At 36.8% G+C, this 24,908-nt stretch overlaps 1 protein-coding gene across 7 annotated transcripts in view; it reads left to right on the top strand.

Annotated features, from left to right (window-relative positions):
* The window catches only part of MYO16 (myosin XVI), a 407,211-nt gene that overhangs the window by 270,514 nt on the left and 111,789 nt on the right, over nt 1-24,908 (top strand). For all 7 annotated transcript variants that reach the window (XM_068927513.1, XM_068927524.1, XM_068927518.1 and 4 more), the window contains 5 exons: nt 8,974-9,085; nt 12,638-12,755; nt 13,519-13,590; nt 14,224-14,365; nt 22,191-22,263. In XM_068927513.1, the coding sequence (XP_068783614.1) occupies nt 8,974-9,085; nt 12,638-12,755; nt 13,519-13,590; nt 14,224-14,365; nt 22,191-22,263 (517 nt within the window). The remainder of the gene's footprint in view (nt 1-8,973; nt 9,086-12,637; nt 12,756-13,518; nt 13,591-14,223; nt 14,366-22,190; nt 22,264-24,908) is intronic.

Genomic DNA, 24,908 nt, shown 5'->3' with positions numbered 1-24,908 from the left:
ACTCAGTATCAAGATAGGATCTGCTGTGCAGACAGACGGATTCTTTGAAAATCTATTGCAACAGCCTCAGAAAAGGAAGGGAGAACTTACTGGTTCTTAACCTAATGCCAGGACTGTTTTAGCTGTGTTCCCATTCATGTTCCTGATTCTTACTAGGAAGATGGTTTTTTCATTCTTGATTCTTGAAGCTTGCAAATTTCTGCCTCAGGATGATATTTGGAATAAGCAAAGTTTCTGTAGTTGCTATCTCAGCCACTTCTTTCCTCCAGTCCACACAACATAAAAATTAACATCTAAATAAAGTAATATCAGCTCATGTAGTTTGCTACACCCTCCTGCCCTCATTTAGTGCATTTACCCGGAAGCCCAGTAGAATTTTTCAAAATAAAAAACCTATCTTCAATGAGTTTTCTGTTAGGTAAAGGATTAATTCTCAGTGATTCTGCTGGAATGTAGATTGAAGAATTTCATGCAGAATACTCAGAACATTTATTACTCAGATACAAAATCACGCTAAGTTGAATTATCTTGAAGATGCTGTTGCCAGCTAGCAGCATATATTCTGACAATTCCTTTGTCAGCTCAAGTGGGATATTTCCGTAAGTTGCAGGGGTTTGGTCATGTGCCCCAGCCCTTTCCAAAGCAAGTGATGGAGCTCTTCTCTGTTACCAGTAGTTCCATTTCTCCAGCTATTTTGAAGATAAAAAAAATGCTCGAGGGTATTTCCTGTGTTTTCCGGTCCATAGATGGTGATCAAACTGCCCTGAAATTTCCTGGTGGTAAATTGTTCATATCAATTTTTCTTAAACTTTATTATTATTTCTCTTCATAAAAGAAAGACTGTATTAAAGGTTGTTTTTTTTTTTAATATTTGTTTCCAAGTTCAAGGTGAGAACACGTTTTCCTCCTCATAAAATAACTGGATTGTGCTCTTTTAACTATTTCCTTTCAAGGCATGTTGTATAAGACATTTTCAATCAGATACTTTCAATTCTGACTGATGAACTAGTGATATGAAAAAAATTGCTGGCCTAGGCAGTGGAGTTCCAGTGCACAAGTATTCACTTCCAACTTTGAGGCATGCTTGGTAGGCCTCTGATGTTTAACATTGTTCTAATTTTAGAGCACTGTCAGATTTTAGACATCAACTTCTAAATAAAACTTATTTGTTCTGAAAGAATTTAATCGTCATCAGAAAACCATAACAGCCACATAGATTTGTTTTGTGGTTTAGGGAGTTCCCAAAGGTCAAGGCAATGTCTTCAGAAGATCTGCACTCTGACAATTCAAGAGCCTGCCTTCTTTTGGTCTCCTATTGTTTTGGGGACAAAATTATTGGGTTTCTTTGGTTGGTTGTTTTTTTTTTTTTTGATCTGATTCCAAAAATCATAGCTGAGAAATAAGTTCAGACTCTTTCACAGGATCACAGGATAATTCAGACTGGAAGGGACCTCAGGAGGTCTCTAGTGCAACTCCTGCAACAGCAGGGTCAGTCTTGAGATCAGACCAGGTTGCTCAGGGCTTTCTCCAGTTGGATCTTGAAAACGTTCATTGACTAAGCACGCACAGCCTCCATGGGCAACCTGTGCTACTGTTTGACTGTCCTAGTGAAAAAGTTTCTCCTATTATCCAGTCAGAATCTCTCTTTTTTTCAGTTTTATGTCCTTCAGGTCAGCTGTATAAAGTGATTTTTCCATGTCCGTGTTTTTGGGCCCAACACATTCAAGGAGCTGTAGAACTCTTCCTGTTTGAATTATCTTCTCTCAGTCTTCTGTAGGCTACATAAAACCTACTCTTTTGCTTTAGGTTATATTTTCTGATATATTTCCTGTTGCTTTCACCTGTATTTTCTTTAACTGATCCTAATTTCCCTGAAATGAGATGCCCAAAATTGATAGAAGAGTCCAGCTGAAGCCAGAATGAAGTATTTTATTCCTTTTATACTGGGATGAATAAATAAGGATGTTACATATGATGATGACTTTTGTGATGATTACTTTTTTACAATATTATGACATCATAGTCATTCACATTTGGTTTATGATATCTTCTTTTCTGAAGATCCATGACCCGGTTAGTTTTACCTCTCTTGAGTGTGTACATTCAATTGTTGTTATGTCTTGTTCTATGTTTGTTCTTAGCTGAACTGTATGTTGATAGTACTCATTCATGTTAGGCTTAACTCCTTGAAGAAACATACTTTCATCCAGTCTTTCTGACACCTTCTCTAACCAAGAAACTAGTCTAAATAATCTTATTCAGCACCTTGTTTTTCTGTGTTTTTATTTTTATATTAAAGACATGGCTTCTGTTTCTGATATAAGCTCAGGCGAGAAGGTTAGAATACTCTGAGACCTCAGATGAATAAATTATTTTGAGTATAAGCAATTTGAAAACCAGAGCTTTTTTATTGAAGAGGTTATCTGTGATCTGAGAGATCCTTATTACCCCAAACAACATTTATTGCACTGACTTATCAGTTTCAGTATCAATAAAGTTTCAGGACTAACAACTATTCTTTATATTATGTTTCCTTTAGAACAAGCCCGCTATGGCCCTGCAAGCTTTACAACAAAATTCAGATGTACCAGCACTCCGTCTCTACTAGGAAAGGACTCAAGAAGCAAATAGCTAGATGTTGACTTTTAAAAAAATCCATATTCTTTCATCACAGGGCTTCATCCTAAATCTTTAGAGTGACTTAGAACCACTTAATGATATAATCTCGCCAAGAATTCTCTTAATTATTCATGATAGAATGTATTTACTTCAGGAAAGCCTTCTGAAAAGACGTGTCCATCTGGCAAAAACAGGCTTCCTCTTCTCCCCTAATTGGAGCCCAACTTTAGCTATCCTGATGAAAGAGAATTTCTGATCGGCTGGACCCAAAGTGCTAATCAGTTTCAGTCAGCTCCACTGTCAGATATCAGTTGAACCACTGTAATGAACTAGATACTTTTGTATGAGAAACATCAATATATGTACATGCATGGCATAGATAAAGTGACTGTTCTTACAGAATACTTGAACATTTCAAATGTCAGATTTTACAGATGCAGAGTGGTTAGGGGTTGAGGAAGTGTTTTGGTAAAATATCAAATTATGCAGCAATCTGCAGAAAGGTCTGCTATGGCAGGGTCCCTATGGCAACCCTTGGGATCCCTTTTTGTGGTCAACCTTGTGTTCCAAGGTCTTTTTTCTCACCTGACGACAGCAAACAATAAAGCCAGAATTCTGATTGTAGTCTTCTGTGGAGCTGGTGAGTGAAAAATACCTTTCATTTTTCAGCCTTTTTTTGCTAGAGAGAGAATAAGGTCAGATATCCTTATAAGGTCACTCTGTGCCGTACCATCAACACTTTAGATCTCTTTTGAAGCTCTAATGACTACAGTTGGTAGACTTTGATAACTTTAGCCTGGAAGTTTATAGATAGATCAAATTCTGATCAAAGTGTGAACCAACTTTTTCAGATTGAGGAGTAAACCCAGGCACAAAAGGTGGTTGTCTTCTATCTTTGATTTGGCTATACTTAAAATCTCAAGAAAAAAATAATTTGAAAAGCCTATAGTATTCTTAAGCTTCACACTGAAAGAAGCTGAAACTTCTTGAGTGGAACTGTGCCAAGGTTTTCTGCCCCAGTATCTTTTTATCAGCTAACTGGAAAGTTGCAGCACTTACTTAGTGTGTGGGACATGAAGGTTCAATATCCTGCTTTAGATGCTATGAACTTGCTTTAAATTGGAGTGTCTGACACACCAGAGCAGGGAAGCTCCAGGTCTTTACTGTGGATCATGTTGACTGTGAGGCAGTAATCAGAAAACAGGTACCCCCTTCCCAGATGAATATCCTAATTATCAAATTTGCAAGTTTTTTCTTTTGTAATCTCTTCGAGGATTTTCTAACATAGCAGTTCTAATAGACTGAGACTGAAAAGGCGCTTTCACCTTTTGTAATAATTTTGTGAATCCTGCCTTTCATCTCGTTTGCTTTCCTTGTAAGGAAATGAAATGACACATTTTGTTTATATCAAATGAAGCAAATTACTTCATTTGATACTAAAAGCTGTCTGGTTGCAATTCAAAAGAGAAGAAAAGAAATAAACTCAAATTCAATCCAAATCAAATACCATTTTGCTGTGTTTTGGCAGAAGAGCAAACTGATAGTCAAAAATTTTATTTTTAGACTTGGCTCCTTGTTATTTGCTTTATCATCTAAGTAGACTGTGTTACTGTAAAGAAAGTTTTAAAGTAGGGTTATCTAAGAAATTAGATCTAAGAAATTATCTAAGAAATTTTGAAAGGTACATATGTCACAAAAACTCTTGAGTGTTCAAGGAAAGAGGCATTTTTCCCAATATAATTCTTCTTTGTATTTGAGATATATGTACAAAATTGTAAACTCTGCTGTAGGTATAAGTAGAGTAATAAAAATGAATTGTGACAGTTATAATAAGAATGGTAATATACATAATAATTGTCAACTTATATAGGCATGAAGAATTTAATGTCACAGTAAGTAACTTCTTGTAATCTTGGGCACACCAGTCATACCTCTCCACAAAAAAAAAAAAAGGATCTATGTCTTTCAAATTACAATTGAAAAATTTATACTAGGATAAGCAATATAAAGAAAATTAACATCAATTTTTTTTCCTCTAAATACCCCATTCTTTTATATCCTTTGGCAAATTAGGATATATATGAGAATGTTATAAACCTACAAATTATAGCTTTTAGAAGAAATATTAGAGAGAAAAAAACAGGCTCTTTTCCAATTTTCAAGTAATTCTAATGCATCATTTTGTTTTACTCAAAGTGACTGTGCTCTACTACAGTCATTGATTAATTTATCATCTTAAATGAACCCAATTTTGTGGATCAGTGGATTTCTGTTTTTTTTTTTTTGGGGGGGGGGGGGGAGGAGGGGAATAAACAGTCACTGAGCACATGTCCTTAAAACTTTTCTGTGTGCTGATAAGCTGTCTGCCAGGAGCACTAGTCCAGAGCAAACACTGACATGGCATCATTTAAACAGGTGGTTAGACAGCCAGTAGAGAGAAGTTAATTATTAGAACTGCATAGACTGGTTGGTTCATCACTTTTATCAGAGATATAAACATCACTTGTCTGAGCAGCTACCTACAACTAAAAGGTTCAACTTCAGCCAAAATCTGAGAATCTTTTTCTAAAGTACAGCAAAGATTAGGGGAATGTGCATTTGCAGAACGAATTTGCACACATAGTTATGCAAGTAAGGCTAATAAAACTATAATAAGTAATTTCACATTTGATGCACAGCCTGCATGCATCAAATGTTATGAAAAATCACCTCTGGCTTGTATGTCAGTAGTATCTTATATAGAATATCTCATTTCCTAAATTTCTCAGTAAGAAAGAATTCAGGAGTCACCAGGTCTGGTTTGTGTTTGATTGCAGACTACCTTGCTGGAAACTTACGGGACCAGCAGACACACTCTATAGTAACAGCCTAGGATTTTATAAATGTGTGATGGCCATAACGCTTTAGTTTACAGTAACAGACAAGTATGTAAAACTAATAACCAAAAGCTTCATGGTAAGCTCGCAGTGGAAAGTCTAAGCAGTTTAATCCCCCTTCAGCAGCAGCAATGTAATCGTGTGCAGGTCACTCAAAGGTCAAAAGACAAAAACATTCTATAAATGAGAGTAAAACTGTGCCTATTAAAAAGAAGTTTGCATTCTGTGGAATAATGACGTATCGGCAATGTAAGACTGTTACATGAATATTAGGACTTTAGCACTATGAGACGCCCCTTTCTTATTTTTATAGGAGATGCAACAGTTTAAAATCGCTTTAGCACTCTGATTCTTAAGTGTAAATAGGCAGCAGTAGTAATATTAAAAGTGTCTTGAAGCTTTTTCGTCCTCAAGGTCTTCAGGGAACAGAAGGGTGAGAAGGAGATAGCAGGGAGGTATTTTAGAAGCAGAAAAATATTTATTCTTACTTCTGTCTAAATGTCACTGTGCTTCTGAGGTAGAATGTGGTGAACAATAATCAGAAAAATGTGATATGTGACTTCTTGTACAGACAGTATAATGCCTCCACTCTGCTACGCTGCATATTTTGTGCATTTGTTGGGATATGTATAGTGTCCTTCCACAGTGCTAAGTGCTTTGTACAAATAATTCAGTCTTAAAATGCATATACTTTGCATTAGAAACATATAACAGTCAAATGGGCACATCACTGAAGCAATTTTCATCTTTCGGCAATCAGTAAATAGCCTGGAAAATGAGTGGACCCTGTGGCATGTTATAAAAATTAAGGAACTTCATTGCTTTTGGACTGGGAAAAATGATTCTAACTTCAAACGCGCCTTAGAAAATGTCCAAATACAGCCCTATCCAAGGGTACCGGCACATCTGCTGATAAAAACCTCAGGAGATTTATACTGGGAAAGTCGGCATCTCTCCCAACAGGCATGTCCTGGCAGATGCTGCAGTTTATGGCCGGACTGAAGGAGCCACAGGCATCTGGTTTGCTGGGTACCCAGATTGCCCCCTGCTGTCTCGGCAAGAAATGCTTGTGCTGAAGGCAAGAAGTGCTTGCATGTTGATTCATATCACGGCTCGATTTTTGTTTTATTTTGTTTTTGTTTTTTTCTCTCGGAGGGAGTAAACGTTGCTATACCACAGCCTGCTTTGATACGGATTGGTAGTGTTTGCAGACTTTTTTGTTAGGGCAATCCACTAGCGCTTTAACTGTGCTAAAAAGAGCTAATTAAATGGGGTTGCTTAAATAAGAAAGGTATGCAATCCTGGCTTCACGGGACAGGGAAGTGTATTTCCTGCTCAGTACACAGAGAAAGAGACAATGAGTTCTTTAGCAAGAACACCAGTGAGGAGGTTTTCCTGTAAAACGCATCCGTAAGCTTCCAGCTCCTCTAGTCTTTCAACAATGGGACGTTGTGACAGCAGAGTAGATGCCGCTGGAAAGCTCCTAATTACGCGTCAAAAATGTCACAAACACATGATGCACAGCACTGAACTGGTACAAGCTCGCACTGCAGGTCAGAACTATGGAAAAATTTGTAGTGCATTACCCTTTACACCAGTGGGTTCTATGCCAGCTTCAGTTTCAGGTTTATTCTATTCTCCCTTTAATACATGCAGATAATGTGAAAAACAAAAACAAAAACAACACAGAAACAAAACATAAATCTGGCATATGTTCTATATAATCTGCTCTAGCTAATTTGACAGACGTGCTAGCATGTGTTTCTATCTGATTTGGACAAAATTCTTGTTTTTAGTAACCTGAAAGAAACAGTACAGAGCTATCGTATTGATGATCACAGAATCACAATCTCAAAGGTTATGTTAATTCTTTAGCCACTGTGATGTGGGGCTTGTTTGTACTTGAATATCTGCTAACTGAGTTGTCTTTTGGATGCAAAGAGTGTTTATGCATCCAGGCACATGTTTTTCCCCATCATTCCTTCTTTGCTCACCTTCTGAGGTATGTTAAAGCCATACCAATCCAGGGTAAATCCCCACTAGTAAATCCAGTATCTATCCACTAAAGATACGCTATGCATTTCATCGCATATACATCCTAAATCTCAATGTAGCTTAGAAAAGTGCAAATACCAAATCATTCCTCTACCTGTTTCTAAAAGCTATGCACGTTCACCTTTACAAGAGCTACCAGCACAGCCAGACTTCCTTTGGCAACAGGAGGTTTATTCTGAGACGATAGTGTGGCCTTTGTAGTGCAATTTGGATAGGATTGTGAATATGAATTGTCAGAATTTCATACAGTTCCGTTCTTTGAGGGTCAGATCACCTGAACATGCAAAGGCATCTTTTTGCCATTCTCAGCATGACATAATTAAAAAAGAAATCTTATAAGATACTCATATACCTCATGCTTACTGATTTCGGTTGTGCTTGGACATTTAAATAGAAAAAAAAAAAATCTGAAAATGAAAGAAAATCTGAAAAAGAAAGAAACTTGGCCCACAGTCATTATTTCATGCAGGTCAAAATACGTTGTTGTAAGGCTTGGGTTGTTCCTCTTTTCAATAGTCTTCTGTGCTATAGTTTCTGGTTACTGTGTTGTATGTTACTACTCTTTATGTTGGCTCTCTTTATTTTCCTGAGTTAGTTGTTGCACTAGCTCTCTCTCTCCCCTTGTCTCTTCTAATGGTTATTTTGAGGGAGGTTTGTAATGTGCTGTGTTATTTCCTTTTGGTTCACAGTGTGTACTGCAGTACAGCTTAAGGCTGAGAACATTTACGGTGCTTTCTACTTTATGTACTCAGTTACTACATTGGTCTAAGAGTTGCTGAATATATCTCACCCCTTCAGCTGCTCAGGGAGCAAATGATCGTGGGATCAGGTGGATAAGAGCTGATCTTTTCCCAAACCGGCAGGAAGGGAGTTTAAAGCAGGGAGTGCCCTCATGTCCTCCTTCTGAAGGGGAATCTCTCATAGTGCAAGTCTCAGTGGTATAAATTAAATCTGAAGTTTTAGCTTACTTTTAGGCCTAGAGTTGAGAATCAGGGCGCTGTGAAGAGCTCCTCTTCAAGATTTCTTTTCTGAGCTAATTATGACCAGAGAATATCAGGATACAAAAATGAAGCATCTCACCTGACTCTTGAGGAGTGACAGAAATGTACCCAATGAGTTTTGTCTGTACACAGCAAGTGTCACAAGTACAGCCTGTGAACTAATATCTGTATTCAAGAAATGTACAGTTAGGTAAGAACTTAAGGAAAGAAATATGGAGCACTGTCAAAAGTACTGTTCCCTCCAAAGGCTGATAAAACTATGTGATGAATCTCCAGTTGGCACTTAAGCATCTTGTATAGGTACATTTGTGTATGTCTTCTATTAGGTTAGAAGGGAAAAGAAGGCTTTTAACCTCACAAGTTTGATTCTGCACCAGCCTTTTTAATTAAAGACTACATGTGCTGTTTTTCCCTCTGTGCAGGTATCTAAGCCAGAGCGTACTGGAAGACACGATGGTAACAGGCAACCCTCAAAACAGGGAGAAATTAGCTGTGCTAAAACAAGCTCTAAATGCTGTGGGATTCAATAGCCTGGTAAGTTATACAAGCTTATATTACTTCTGGCTAAAATCACCGTGTTACTTAGTTAAAAGCAGGTCATGAGCAACTGTTACTGATAACCTTTTGTGGGGAAAAGGACTGGCTTTCTGTCTTTCTTTTTTCCATTGGTAAAGACCTTGAAACAATATACAGTACTAGTTCACTCCAGGGAAATTACTGTAATCACTTTTAATTAGACACAGCACCAACAATGTAAATCTTTTGCATTCTTAAAGATTCACAAAACAGCTGCAAGGTATAATACTCTGAACAATTAAATTACATAGATAAAAAGAAACAATCAAATCCCTGTGAGAGGAACCTCATAAAACCCACAGGAATTTTTTCCCCTCCCTGATTATCTCCCTGTCCCTTTTAATTTTGTGAAACACACATTCCAAACGCCTTTGCTAGCAGCACCTGAAAAGAAGCACATATATATTTAGACAAACAAAATAATAGCTGGGTAACCTGAAAGAGCTGACTTAACCCCCAAAAAGCATTAAGGGGAGATAGGCCTGATATTTGTCTTCCATCTAACAAAGCTAATGAAGATAATTTAGGAAATTAATCAAGAAGGGGTTCTGGAGGACAAAGATGTAAGGGGAATCAGAGGAAATGGAGGACTGAGTATAAGAACTCACGTAAGCTGTATAATTTCCTTCAGGATACTAGAATATTTAACTGACTTTCCGTATTTATTACAAATGTGTATGCTACATAGCAAACTATAGCTGGGACATTTCTGCAAAACAAATGCATAAACAACAGTAATTCCAGAAAAAGGCAAAAATTTCTTTCCTTTGCCCCTACATGATATTTAGCATCATAAGAGAAAAGGTGAGGAAAAGTTAATGAGGCAGTATGCTGAAAGGGATAACAGATGGGCAGCAGTTGTAATAAAGAGGGATCAAGGGACATCAGCAAAAAAATTGTGACCCCGTGCTGAAGCTGTTATTGAGCTGTGAGGTAGACTGACTTCTGTGGTGATAGTGCATCATGTAGTTGTTTGGTATTCCCTAGTTAAGGTAGTAATAAATGTTCTTTGGAAGCCTGGGTCACCTTTCAATTTAAAGAAAAGTTTTAGGTGTTTTTTTTTTTTTTCCCCCAGGAATATTCATGTGGCCGCTCATGAAATCGAACACATAATGGCTGTATTTAGCGGAATTATTCTTTACTCTTAATGGCTCAAGCTCTGCACCTGTAGAATTTAGTACAAAAGTTCCATTCGTTTCAACTATGCCAGCATTTAGTCCAGTGTTTGCAGACTGGTTGATCTCTCTACCTCTCTTAGTAAGCTTTCTGTTCAGTTGGGGAAAGGCTTCAGCCCGTAAATAAATAACTGAGTGCATAATGAATTACACTGTGGAAGCCTGCAGTAACTGCCGGGTAACACTTTACTTGAAAAATACTTTTGAATTCAGCATTACAACTTCAATAAGCCTTTGTTCCGGGTTCTAGAAAGGAAGTTGCCTTGGGAAAGCTTAAATCGGTTTCAAGCTCCTCCGTATCCAAGTAGCACGAGAATAATCACTGAGGTGGCTAGAAATCTGTGGAATTCCAGAGCACTGTACATTGATCTCCTGTGGTGGAGGCTACAGGAGGAGAACAATGTCAAGAAAACACATCTCCTTAAAATAACTTTACATCATTTCTAAGATACATGGAAAGGTCTATGTGTGCTATTCCTTGACCATCTAGCCTCATTTAATAGTAGAGTAGATGATCTTTTTGAAGGTAATTTGATTCCTAAACGATCTTGACTGAAATTCTGCAAAGTATATTAACATTTATTAAAAGCTTATTTGTCAGATAAGTATTTGGGAATCTGAACTAAACCTGAGGCCTTGCCAAAATCACCAAAATCAACAGCTGTTTCCCCCTGCTGCAGTTAGTGCTGTACAGTCATACCCACACCTGTTCTGAACATGCTCACAAAGAAACAAGAAATATGCTGCACTAATGCGGCATTCAGTCTCACCTAAGAGGCTCTCGTAAGAAGCAGGTTATATCACCCTAGCTTGAATATGATATCAGCATGGCAATTTTCCTTCTACTGCAAGAGCTGTCTTATTCAGAGTTTGCCTGTGAGGAAGGGTAATAAAACATTGGTTTTTGATGTCTTGCCTTTTTTAGTCTTCAGCATTGGAACTATATAATGGAAAAAATTACTATTGCCATTTTTACATCCAGTTACTACAGTAAGAATTTGTTAAGTGCTTGTCTTCAAATGTGGTTTGTTTTAGAGAATCAGACTTATTTAAACAGCATCAGAGGCCCCACAGTCTGTATCCCAGAGACTGGAAACTTTTTTAGCGTCCTCTGTTTAATGGCATATTTATTAGAGGAAGAAACAAGAAGGAAACAGATCAAGAACAGATCAGGTTTTTTTAATCTGATCTGTTGTTTCTGCTAACCAAGTAAAAGTTATCCAAGGTCAGTTTCAGCATTTTGAACATTCATTGCAGTCCCTGAGTTTGCGCTGCATTGAAAACAAAGAGGATACATCGTTAGCTAAATATTTTGTTTGTATTGTATTATTGAAACTTATTTTGCAAATTCCAGTAAATGAGTCTTCTCACTTTACCTAATATTTCAGGAGGATCAGATTCTAAATATTATTTCTCAAAAATATTTCAAGTAAAAGTTATCACGTAAATTTGCTATACATAATGCCATGGCATGCTATAGTGTGTATCGGATTTCCTTGCTTTATAATTTTAAAGGAGGACCATTGTTATAGAACCGACCTTAAAAAAAAGATCTGATGATATGCAACATTTTATATGTCATATCATTTTTTGTTCATTTTCCATGGATCATTTTTTGCTTGAATTTAAAAACACCCCAAAAACCATCAAAAAAGAACAACAACAAAAAGTTCTCTTCTTACTTTTTTAAAAATCAGTCCAGGAAAAATCTTGCCTTCCAGATAACTGCTTTATAGCATTAGAGGCATCTGAACGCAGTATGCAACCATAGTGGGGAGAGGTGTGGGTAAGAGGGTATTTTTTATTTCTTTCAAACATTGACTACAGCTTTTACTACCAGGAACCTGCTATAATTTAAAGCTAGAACATTTGCTTGTGAATGCAGTTGGCTGAGGAAAAAAAAAAAAAAAAAGCTATTCCCAGATATAGAATTTGTCTTGCCTGAAATTCTCCATGGGAAAGAAATGTTTATTTCTTGCAGAAATAATGCATCCATTAAACATACTTCAGTTTTTTTTTCTCACATTCTAAAAAAGTTTCATAAGCCAGCAGTTAATGTGATTTACATTAATGCAAAAGTAAAAAAAAACCTTATTGTTTTGCAGAAACTATTCTGTAATTCTCATAAGAAATTTTTATATCCTAAATTGGTTTCAATTTGATTTCTAAATGCAGATTTCCTGTATGTTAGTATGGCACACATGAACCCTTTTTAATTTAGCAAATCCCAATGATATAAACTACTAACACCTGTATGGTTTGTAAAGCATTCCCTTTCACTGATGTGCCCACCAGAGCTCTTCTTTATCTTTAATTGTGTCTAAAATATGTGCAGGAGGTGGAGAACCTGTTTGTAATTCTCTCTGCAATCCTGCATCTTGGGGACATCCGGTTTACTGCTCTGACAGACGCTGAGACAGCATTCGTGTCGGACCTGCAGCTACTGGAACAAGGTCGGTAGGACGCGGCCTTGGAGCATCGTCTGCTTGGTCGCACAGCAGGGCTGTTTCGCTGATCCGCCGACAGATGGAAACACCGTTCCAGCGAGACAGACAGCCGCGTTCGCAAGTCTCATCAGTTACTGTGGGAAGACAGTATCCAGTTGACTTAGATATTTTATAAACTACAGATTTTTATGGGACTAAATAAAATGCCATTACGGCAAATTATCTAATTCAATGTCATGTTTAATGGTATCATTTGCCAAAAGGAATTGTGCAGTGCACTTTGTGCAGTCTTATTTTAAAATACTCTTGTGCTGCTTGTCAACAGCGGAACAATTTGCATTGAATTGAATACCTTACATTCAAAACCTTTGTCTTAAAAGGTTTCATGCTTTGAAGTTGCCATGTTGGTCATTTGCAAATCTCTTCAAAGTGGCTTATGGATACAGATTGTCAATAAGTAGCATACCTTAGCTCTGTAATGCTAGCGAGAGCCTGCCAAGCCCTGGGGAAAGTCCTGAGTAATCTGTAAAGAGGAAAGAAAGCTGTAATGTAATACATAGATACATTCAGACTTCACAAAGTGCTGATTATAGTAATCCGATTTTACATGTTCATTAATTTTGATTACTGCTGTGACAGTGCTCTTTTCTTTAACGTGTGGGTTCTTCCACTTTTGAGAAAATAGCATCTACATAAGAAAATCTGTTCTAAAAAATGCAACATGATGTGGAACACAAATCAGTCTTTCTTTAAACTCTTTTCATTTCAGTGGCAGGAATGCTGCAGGTTTCACCAGATGAGCTGGCTTCAGCCTTAACAACCGATGTTCAGTATTTTAAAGGTAATCTCTTCCAAGCTTACATTCTCATAAATCAGAGCTGGTGGTATTTTGATCCTCCTGATATCTGAATTTTAAAAGCTTATGATTTCTGTTTCTTATTTCACATGGTCTTGTAAAATTCTTCTCTGAGGAATATGTAGGATAATCTGCTGTGCAATGCATCAGACTGGGCCACTGAATTAGAACAGTCTCTGTAACATGGAGCAAATCAGTTTCTTAGTCTGCTACTGATGCATTAACCTAGCATGGTTAATCTTACAGAAGTATATCAAGATAACAGATTATATATTAATGCTAAGAACTAAAGTCAACAAGAGTGTCCTTAAAAAAAGGGGAGGAGGGAGGGGAAATCCCGTATTCGCAGTTGTTCTTTTCAGTAAAATGCTAGTTCTGTGTGCTATGCATACCCTTTTTTGGTTGAAAAAAGTGCATATTTCCAGCCTGTATATCTTGCAGGTATTGAGAGTGTTGTAGCCTCTCTTTCACTGGAGGCTTCAGAGAAAACTAGCACCGTGTATAGGTGGCAAAAGAAGAAATGAAAAGGGTGGAAGGACTTGTTATTGCTGTAAGTAAGAGTATTTAAAGCAAGCTTTGCAACATGCTTTCCTTTCTGTCTTCTGCTTTCTGTCTTAGGAGACATGATTGTACGGAGACACACCATAGAGATTGCAGAATTTTACCGGGATCTCTTGGCAAAATCTCTATACGGTCGTTTATTTAGCTTTTTAGTCAACACAATCAACTGCTACCTCCAAAATCAAGATGAGACTGGCAGGTAGGAATACCATTACAAACTAATAGGTGTGTCATTATTTATTCAAATCCAGTTCCATGAAAGAAATGTAAGGCCATCATTTGAAGTGTTTTATTGTAGTATAATACTGATACTTGGGCCTTTAAATCACTGATCATTCAAGAAATATTTTAAATCCTTTCCTCTGTGACATATTTATGTATTTGCTTGTATGCAAACAGTTATAGACCACAAAAAGATGTCGGCATCTAGTAATATGTGCATATAGATAACAGTCAGTTTACACAAAGCAAGCCTAGTAACTGCTCCAAGTATGTTAGCCTTCCCCTGGTACCGTATTTTATGCTAGAAATTGCATTTGCTGTGGGGGAATGTGGTACTGTATGCAGTAATCTAGATTGGTGGTTAGATTTAGTAATCTTTAAGAGTTGACAATAAAGGATGAACTAAGCCTTTCAACGAGGAAAGTTTGCTTGTTTATTCAATGCAGAATATATTTGTTCCTTCTCTCAAAACCTATGACCTTAGCACAGGTTATTAAAAATAGAATTCTGGTCAAAGGTTTTCAAATACATATTTAAACGTCACTTACCACTGAATTAAATCTTACAAGAATTTTCTGAGTGTCTCTAGGTTATTATCTATGAAATTCAATGCAGTTGCTACCCACTGTGGTATCTTAGAAAAAATGAATGCTAATTAACATGCATCAGTGGAGCAGTCAAGAAATAAAAAAGAAGAAATCTTGGTAAAAGCAAGGCAGCAAACTAAGACAAGAGACCTAATTAGATGATTATATGCATGCAACATAACCAGGATTCAACATCTTACATACTCAGATGGGCTTTCTTATGAGCACTAAGTACAAGATGTCTGGCATTATTGATAAATGGCAAGCCACAAAAGACAGGTGTGGGACTTCCAAAAAATAATCAGTAATTTTTCCCTATATCATAGCTGCATTGATTTCATATGACAAACATTTATCAGATGAGCTTAGACATCTGAAGAATTTGAAGACTTCACAACCTTTTTTTGTACCTATCCTGTTTGTAGACCAGTTGGTACTATCAGCTTAGCTAGCAGAAAAGGCTGCCATACCTGAGTAACTCGGAACTTTCTGTTCGTAAAAGCTTTCCCCTGATTACATATAACACCTGAACACCTAGCTGTATACAGCTTCCTCCTGGAGGAAAAGGGAAGGCTTCCCAGGAGTATTAAATAGTTGTACTTGGTCTCTGATCGTACAGCCCCTTATAATTGCAGGCACCTAGGCAACCAAGCTAGAGCAACTTTCCAGTCCATGTGTAAATTTGAAGTAGTCTGCTTTATAAAACAAGGAAGGACAGCAACACGTAGTCACAGTTCATTTTTCTCTATTCATTCCTGGGACTTACAGAATATGTGCTTAGCTTGGCCCATGTCTGCCACAGACGATACAGCTCAGTAACTCTTAATTACTGTGAGCACATTTGTAATGATTTTTGAGGAACAAATCTAGAATCAGTACACTAAAAACTCAAATTATTTGGAATCATTTTTCAATGAGTAAGTGTATAATTTTGACACATCTTTGATTTCTCTAGATCTTTCAGGATAAAAGCTTAACTATACTTCCATCCCACTTCAGGGAGAATTTATGAAGCAGCAAAATTAAATTTATTGACTTAGTAACTCTTATTAAGTTTTAACTTGTATGGTGAAGCTACTTAGATTTTGATCATTAATGTTGATTTACATTTACCATGAAACAGCTTATGGCTGGTTTCAGGCAAAGTGAAAGTGATGATTGTCATTAGATCTAAGGGAAGGGGAGGAGATTCTGTGAACACATGCAAAGACCAAGCTCTAAAGGTATACAGTGTAGAGGATAAAAGCGTTGACAGAATCCAAGAAATGCATTACTTCATAATACTATTCAAGAAATATATAGCAAAAGTTTTAATGGCCATTCAGAAATGTTGTTCTCCTTCAACAAAAGTTACTTTCGATTTTGTCTAATTAAAGCTAAATTATAACTGTGAATGCTAGTTTAGACTGGTTTCAAGGCCCTTTGATGTTTCTTACTTTGTTCATCATAATTGATATTGTTTTGAATCAACTCACTGGGGAGAAACTTTTTCAGTAATTGGACTTTAGAATGGGAGTAGAGAAAAGCTATTAAAATGCCTCACAAATGTTTATATATTTTTTAATGATTAATATTTATATTAATTGACATCAATAGCTTCTTGTTCTGCTGATGTTATTTTACAAATCGTCTAGTTGAACATCTCCGCAAGACTGTAAACTCTTGAAGTTTATTATTACTTAAGTGTTTTACTTTCATTCAAATAATTATAGTGATTATCAGTTTTGTGGCTAAAAGAGACTAGAGCAGTCATAGTTGTCTAAATGTTGCAGTCAAAGTACTTGATTTGCACTCTGGCAAAGCTGGATCTAGTGATCCAAATATTAGTAATACAATTTCTGAAGATTGTGTACCAACAACGCCTGATTAATTCTATGACAGGACTTTACATGCATGGGGACGTAAGAATATCTTTGAACTCTTGGGAAATATATTTTTTCCTTGCTGATGAAAAACACGCTTAGTAAGATATATCTACTTTGGAAAATCTAGATACTATCTTCCCTGCTATTTAGTAGAAAGCATTATTGTTGTAATACCTAGTTAGTAAAGAGTCTCTCTCTTATGTGGCCTGAAGATGGGGCTAATGCCAGTGTATATGTGGTATTATGGACAAGTGAAGGAAGTTAGCGTTCATTTATGGCCTCTGTCTGTGTCACTAGCTCAGCCATAGATTTCTGTTTCAAATATAGCATATAACATATTTCTAAATCTGTATATTCTGAAAACTTGTGTATTCTAAGTGTGTAATCTTATTTCTAGCGAAATTAAATATTGAAAGAGAGTAGCAGTGGCAACATTTATTTGGGCAACGGAGATATTCATTCAGAAAATCCTTAATACACATCATCTGATTTATAATATGATCATGGGTGAGATATTTCTGAAGCAAGAACTTGCCTAGCCTAAGAAGAAAATCAGAACATAAACTGAAACATGTATTCCTCCATTGCTGGACTCAGTAGAAGGGTGCTGAGAACGTGAGAGGGACAGAAAGAGAGTTCCTGTTCTGTGCATGAACCCACAGCGTAATGGGGGTTGTCCCTGTATGTGGAGGCAGGGAAATCTTCAAAACAGATGAAAAATACAAAGCGTCCAACACAATATGGTGCATAATATCCTATTCTGAGATTTGTCTCAGTCTAGATCATTTCTAGTGTTTCATTAAACAAGATGACTCTTTTTTAAAGCGTGGAAAAAATGTTGCCATAAAGAGGCAAAATTTAGGTGCTACTGTTGAGAAGGCTATAGATTTTAAGTCTATTAGTGAAAAAAGATCCTTCCTTCTTGCCCTACCTGCCCTGTCACTCAATATAAATCCCTGTCAGATATGAAGCCAGTATTTGTCCCCAGTGTATCCAACCCCAGTCTATCTGTACCATGCCCATTTTGGTAAGGTAATATTAAAAGAAAAATGGCAGTTTTTCAGCAAGATAACTGAGAGATGTATCAATGCCGTTTAGTCACAGCAAAAATCTGAGAAAAATCTCAAAAATCTGAGAAAAATCTCTGTCAAAAGGGCATTTAAGACGAGTGTAACCTGTCCCCCTGGGAACAGCGAGGGGGTGACCCGGCAAATGTTCTCATGTGAAGGCTAGGTTATATACTTCATCTAATCCTAAAAGTACTCCTCATTAATCAGTGTCACTTCTGCTTTATCCAGATGAGATGTAAGCCAACTGGCTTCCTTCCTGGTTACTAGTAGAAGTTGGAGGAAGAGCAAGAAACATTATCTCTGGGGCAGGTTAAAAGGCGTGTTAGCTCATACTGTCTCAATAGATTCCCCTCACTGCTTTATATAGGACAGATTACAAAAAATGGCAATGGGACTGAACACTAAGGATTGTGGAGCCGAAAACCATCTGGGATGAAAAAAAAGTGATCAAATAACATCCTGTGGGCTTGTCTGAAATGATCGTTCAGAACTGTAGTAAAAGGAATTCTGTTCACCTCTGCCAGGAATGGCAGAAGGGTCAAAAGCATCTCTTGATGAATGGCAAGATGTCTGCCAAGATAATAGATCATCAGACAGGATGTCTGGTATATGTGTATTGTTCTTAGGAGTTGCCAGGAATTTTTGTGTAGTTTCTTTAAAGTGCTGTTGTTCAGTGTATAAGAACAAAAGGTGTTTCTAGTCTGTATGGAATATCTTCACAGAGACTTCATTCTGAAGAAGAAGGCAGTACTGGAGACATTGTAAAACATTATCAGTTGAAACACTATTTTGTAAATCGCAAAAATCAAATCAAATGTAGTTCAGATTTGCTTCATGTTTTTACTGTTCACAGTGATGTACTGGTCTGAGAGATGGCAACATTCTCCAGATATTGCCAAATTGCTGTTTTTTCTAATTTGTATGCAAGGAAGTATGTCAGGCTTGAAAAAAATCAGTCATAATAGTAATACATATCTAATTACTACAGAAAAAAATAATTACTACTTTATAATTGAATTCTGCATCTATCCAAAGTACAAACACAAGTATCACCTTCTCTTATTGTCTAGATACAAACAGAACATTATTTATTAAAAATGGAATCTCTATGTCCAGTATTTTATGATAACTGTTTTATTTATACATACTAAATATTGAATGACTGAAACAGAAAAAGGAAAAGTCAATGATATTTAGTAAACGAAAGAATAAAATAAAATAAGGGGATTCTTCGGAGCAAAAAGTCCTCTTTTCTAATATTTGTTCTTTTAGACGCTGGTGACATGCCCTTTCATTTGTAAACATAGAATCATTCATACTTTATTTTGCCTTGGGAATCTCTGCTATGATTAGTTTAAGGAAAGTAATTTTGCTGGAATTAGTATGATTGACAGCTAGCCAAAAAAAATATGTGGACCCTTCCTCTGAGAAGAAAGGTAATATAAGACAGAGTAAGATAAGAAGACAGAAAAACAAAGTAAAGTAATTTATAGCCAAATATATGCCAGTGCTTTTGACTTTGATGTTTTATTGTTCATGTTTAATTTGCCAAATCTGGCCAATACAGGGAATTCTTATAATTTTTGGTGACATTTTGTGCATAGGTGCCACTAGTGATAAATTGTCACTATTATAGAGGATGCAGACCCTTATTCTTATTTCTTATCTTTCTTATATTGCCCTGTAGGTAACACTTGCCTTGTGTAAAACCTCCTCCATGTAGCGTTTGCATATTTTAACACGAAAGCCAAGATTATCAGGTGGAGTTCATCAAAAATTTGGGATGACATACTTTTTTGTCGAAAAGTGCTTGTCCCTCAAAATCAAGATGTTTCTTGGAAAATGTCACCGTTTGGATAAGTAATGCTATTTGAGATAGCCAGTAGGCTGACTGCTAAGGCATTTACCTGGAATGTTAGAAAGCAGGGTCAGGTTCCTGTTTTGCCTAATTTATAATAACTTATTAAGTCAATTTGCTTCTATCTTTTCCATACACAAATTTTTATATTTTCCCTAAGAAAGAGCAAGGGAGACTAATTTGACGAAATAACAGTCATGGGAACTCAGCTGGGATGTAAGCAATCCAGCTTCAAGTCTGTTCGGTGAATTAGACGGAGTAGGGGGTAAGCTGTTCCATCAGTGTTAACTAGCAGATGCTCTTAGCAATTGTAAAATACAATACAGTATTTCTGTTGTTCTATAGTATTAAATAGCAGTCCATGTTTTGTCTTCCTATGAAATAGGTTGTAGATAAAAGACAAAATAATAAAATAAGAATGAAAATCTAATAAGTATTCTGAACTTCTATTTTTTCCCAAAACTTATGTAAATAATGTAGTAATTGTGTTTTAAAATGTTATTTTGAGGTAGTTTTTCATTTTTCTTTATGAAAAATTGACTTTTTTTGAAACCCCATTATAACAAAGAATGTATACTCATCTCTAATCAAGAACGCTTGAGAAGGAGGCTTACAGTTTTAAACACAAAATTTAAATTGCACTCGTTGTTAGAGGTGGAAGTAGTGATATATCTTTATGTTTCTTCTTGTAGAAATTCCCTTGGAGGCAAATCGACCTCACGATAACCTCTCCTGCCCAACAAAGTCATTCTAGACTGGATTTATTATGCAGCTCTCTATGTCTGACATTTACGCATAGAGCCAGTCTTGTGACGACCAGTAGTGCATTGAACTAGTATGCCTTAGAAATGAGGACAGGTTTCATGGATATGATAGCTGAAGAAGGCTCTGCCTGTCCCTGAGGAAGGCTCAAAAGGAGCAGCACATGAGCAGGGTTGTCACATTTTTTATTATTTTATTTTGTTTGTTTTTTATATTTGGAATTGTTTTCAGGACTGGATCCTTGCCTAATTAAATGCTTGCAGTTACAGTGACTATTTTAGAACTATACCAAAGTACTTCAGCAGTGGATCAGTCTTTTACACCTTTTTTCTTTTACCTCTGTGCCCTGATATACGCGTAGATTTTGACACAGAGAAAAAGGGCAATGTGGAACTAAAGTAGGTTTCAAAAACTGCAAGCTGCAACTGTATTTGTATGCATATAGTCTCAATACGTAGAAAAACCAAATTATGTTGGGAAAGGAAAGCTCCTCCCCTTCAGAAAGTATCCATCTCCTTTCTTGCAAAGCTAAAGGATTACCTATGGATTTTTTCTTCTCCAAGAGAGCCACTGGCTAGGGTGCAAAATCTTCCATCCTGCTAGTAGATTATTTCACCCTGGGGGCGGTCCCAGTAGATTCATAAAGACAAGCTGCAACAACTTTTTGATTGTCACCCTTTCTTTATTGTCTCTGTGTACTGATGCTGTGAAGAAAATAAAGAAAAACTATTCAGTTCCAGCCAGCCTGGCCTTTTCAAATAAACTTCTGAACGCCTTCCAAAGCAGGCAAGCGGATATCCCAAAGTTTTAATTCCACTGCCTATAATGAATGTAGTTTCTCCTCAAGGTCTGGAGGACAATGACTGAGTCCAAGTAAGAACAGCGTAATAAAGCCTTTGTCCCATCCCCATATTCCCTCTCTGAATATTAGCTGACTACCCTACCCTAATCCTTCCACTGGACCAAAATAAAAGCCCTTTTCTGAATGCAGGCAATGTCATTTGGCAAATTATAAGACCTACCAACGAGTATTCTTTTAGGAATACAGGGAAGAAACATCTCCCCTGTTCATGCCCAAATGTTAACTATTCTTTTCCTAGGAAATGTTACCTCTTGTGCAGCCTGAGCTCACAACCTCTACTTCAGATTGGCACAGAGGGCTTTGGCTTAGCAGGTTTCCTTGATGTGCATTCAGTAGGAGAGCACGCTCTGACTTTCAGGAAGTACAAACTGAACGAGGTAACTGAGTGCAACCAAGCACCAATTCTGAAACTTCCCTTAGATGGCTGTCCCTCGTCTGAGCAAGTAGATACCTATACCTTTGGAAACTGGGGTTTAAAGAAGCTAAGAGGTTTTTTTTTTTCCTTCTCTTTCCATTTTATTTTTAAAAGTGGCTTCTAAAACAATCTCGAACCCCACTTTTTTCCTCATCTTTGATATGATAGATTGGTGGGTAGAAATGAGGCAGCCAAAATCAGTAGTTTGTTATACCATTCTACGATCTTGATTCTGTTGTTTATGTGGTCTGCTTGTGTATTTCATGCCATATTTTTGAAATAGAGACTGCTTTCATGGTTGAACAGAAATATTATTGTTAAAAACTATAGAAATACTATTCAATTCCTTGAATTCTTATCGTTTGTAATGTGTTTTGTTCCAGTGACCGGGTATTTGAAATTGGGATACTGGATATTTTTGGATTTGAAGAATTCCAAAAGAATAGTTTTGAACAGGTAAGTAGCTTTATTTTGATGATATTGCTGTAAGTATAACTGTCATTCTTCTATTAAGATTTTGAATTTCACCTCAAGTGAAAACAGGAATTAAATTCTATTTTAATTAGAATATAAATATACATGCGGGAGAAAATTTGCTCGTAAAATATTTTTTTCCATTCTGCCTGCATAGGTCTGAATTCAAATCCAGGCTTTACAGAGTTATTAATCATTTTAAAAGAATCCAGTAAACATCTACCATAGTCACTTGGAAGAGGTATAGTATCAGCATTGAAAGACATTTTGGGAAAAGTACTTAGTTTTGTCTTGTTTTATGCTTGTGGAAGTGATTCTTCAACTAGATCAACGAGTAGGAGGACAGCAGATTGAATTGGAAGTAAAATCAAAAGGTCTTCAGATGCCCCCCCCCCCAAAAAAAAAAAAGAATAAAAATGCTACATTATGCTAAATGCTGTTACTGGCAGATTCTCCTGTGTGACTTTACAACATGTGACTTTTTTAAAAGTTGAATTACATCTATGGAAAATAAATTATACTTTTAGCTCACTGAATGCTTAAAAATCCTTTTAAAATCAAACATTTTTTGAAAATTGCAGAACTGTGTGCCCACTTTAACATTGATCTCTGAACATCAAAGCTTTTCTGCACTGAGTATTTTAGAAAGCATTAGCAGCTGCACACAACACGCTGACAAAGGTGTGTAAGTTATTGTTCAGTTGTTCATTCCTTGTGTAACGCAGCGGAAGAAAATTAAAGCAGTAGGAGGAAGAGGGGTGGCATCAGCAGCAGCAGAGGACCAGTTAACAGCTTGAAATCAGCAGAATGGTAGAAGTCGCCCCTTTATCCCATTCCATTCTCTGTTTTATGGATGGCTCAGCTTCCAGTTTCTAGTGAAATAAAAGTCATAGAGCCACATTAGTTCAGTGGCTGTGGCATGTTTACCCAGTTTCCAAATGTCTAAGAGCGCAAGCAGGGTGAGCTTACCTCTGCCTTCCAAAGAACAGGTAGGCATACCGTAAAACACTTACACAAGAGTCCTGGTTCCCCTCTCACCAAATTCTTTGGGCTTTTAAAATTCTACCTTGCTTGAAAGCTTCGCTGGATTAAGGCCTATTGATGCATCCCAATATTCACAGTCATTTACTCAGTGCAAATGTTTGCACTGGGGGGGGTGGGGAGGTGGGGGGAATGAACATTTTAACAGACATTTTTTTAATTTATTAATATTAAAAAAATAAAAACTTTTCCATAAAACCTACTGATTAATAAGGATAAAGTAGCTTTTATACATTTTAAATGTATCTCAGAGGGGAGGAGTGCATTGTAGAACTTACTGGTTATTTTCTTTGACTCTATTCTGTATTGTTTTTTGTCATCAAACTCACATAAGTTCTGTGACTGACCTCATATGAGATACTCTGAATTCCAGTTTCTGGGGTAGTTCATTTTCCGCTTACTGACTTCAGAGAATGCTTGTAGGAAAAAAAAAAAAAAAAAAAAAAAAAGAGAGAGAGACTTACGGAGAAATGAGTAAAGAGCAATTTATTTTATGATTTCTGTGTGGCAATCGTGATAATTTCAAAGTCAACCTTCAATTTTTATTTTGTTTTTTTTTTCTTTTGTAAGTAAGTGTATGTCGGCAGACACTGACTGTCCTTCAGCCTGGACTGACTGCGTTTTGTTAAGTAATATTCAAAGTGATTACCTCAGAAACTACTGAATTGCGTTGTTGAAAAGATAGAACGGAGGTTAATGAATTGCCGAGTTCATTCTGATATGGGCTCTGTAATGTGGTTAACGCATCAGATTCCTGAAATGGCGTATCAGTGCAGGGACGCTGTTGGTATCTCCACATGGCACAGTGTAATCATGCAGACATACCCAAAACAGTCTGCGTAAAGAAGCTCGAGCTGTCTAGCAGTCTAGCCTAGTTCAGTGTCCTGCCTGGACTCGTTAACCCTGATGAGAAACAGGTCTATTAGCCCAGATAGGGTTCTCATGCTACACGTTGCATAATGTCTGCAAGTAATGCCCAGGGTCAAAGCCTGTGATTGAAGAACATTAATATTAAATGAGCCTAAAAGTCAAACAGTGGAACAGCCATAAAAAAATTACTGCCTTTTTCATTGCACTTAGATTAACATGTTGTAAAATGGCATTGCCAAAATGATTTGGGAAAAAATGGACCTTTTGTTTCGAAGGCTTTTATCTTGATATCTGTTTGCCTGCTTTCTTGAAAGAAATTTGCAACTCTTTTCAAGAAAGATTAAGACCCTCTGATTGCCCAAACCCAGGGACACTCTAAGCAGCTGCTTGAATCTCTCTGGTCCTTGCAATCAGGTCAGTTGGTAGACATGTTAAAGCAATAGTTAAAAGAAGAATATAGTACTGAGTCATATGTCAATTTAAGCAATCAATTTAAATAGACTATGTTTGAAGATGGTTCAAGGACAGAGTGCTGGACAAACTGACTAAAATAGCGTGTTCACTCCAATGAGTGTGTTGGAATGATAAGGCATTAGAGTATTGAAATGTCAGAGGCAAACAAAGAATTAATCTAGTGATGGTTAATGAACAATGCATAGGAAGATAGATGTCAAAGAACTAGAAAAGTAAGGTTAATTATCTCCATACCGAGAACC

Source organism: Struthio camelus, chromosome 1, assembly GCF_040807025.1.
Source record: "Struthio camelus isolate bStrCam1 chromosome 1, bStrCam1.hap1, whole genome shotgun sequence".
NCBI classification, from domain to species: Eukaryota; Metazoa; Chordata; class Aves; order Struthioniformes; family Struthionidae; genus Struthio; species Struthio camelus.
The sequence above is the reverse complement of the archived record's forward strand: the minus strand, read 5'-3'. Positions and strand labels throughout refer to the sequence as shown.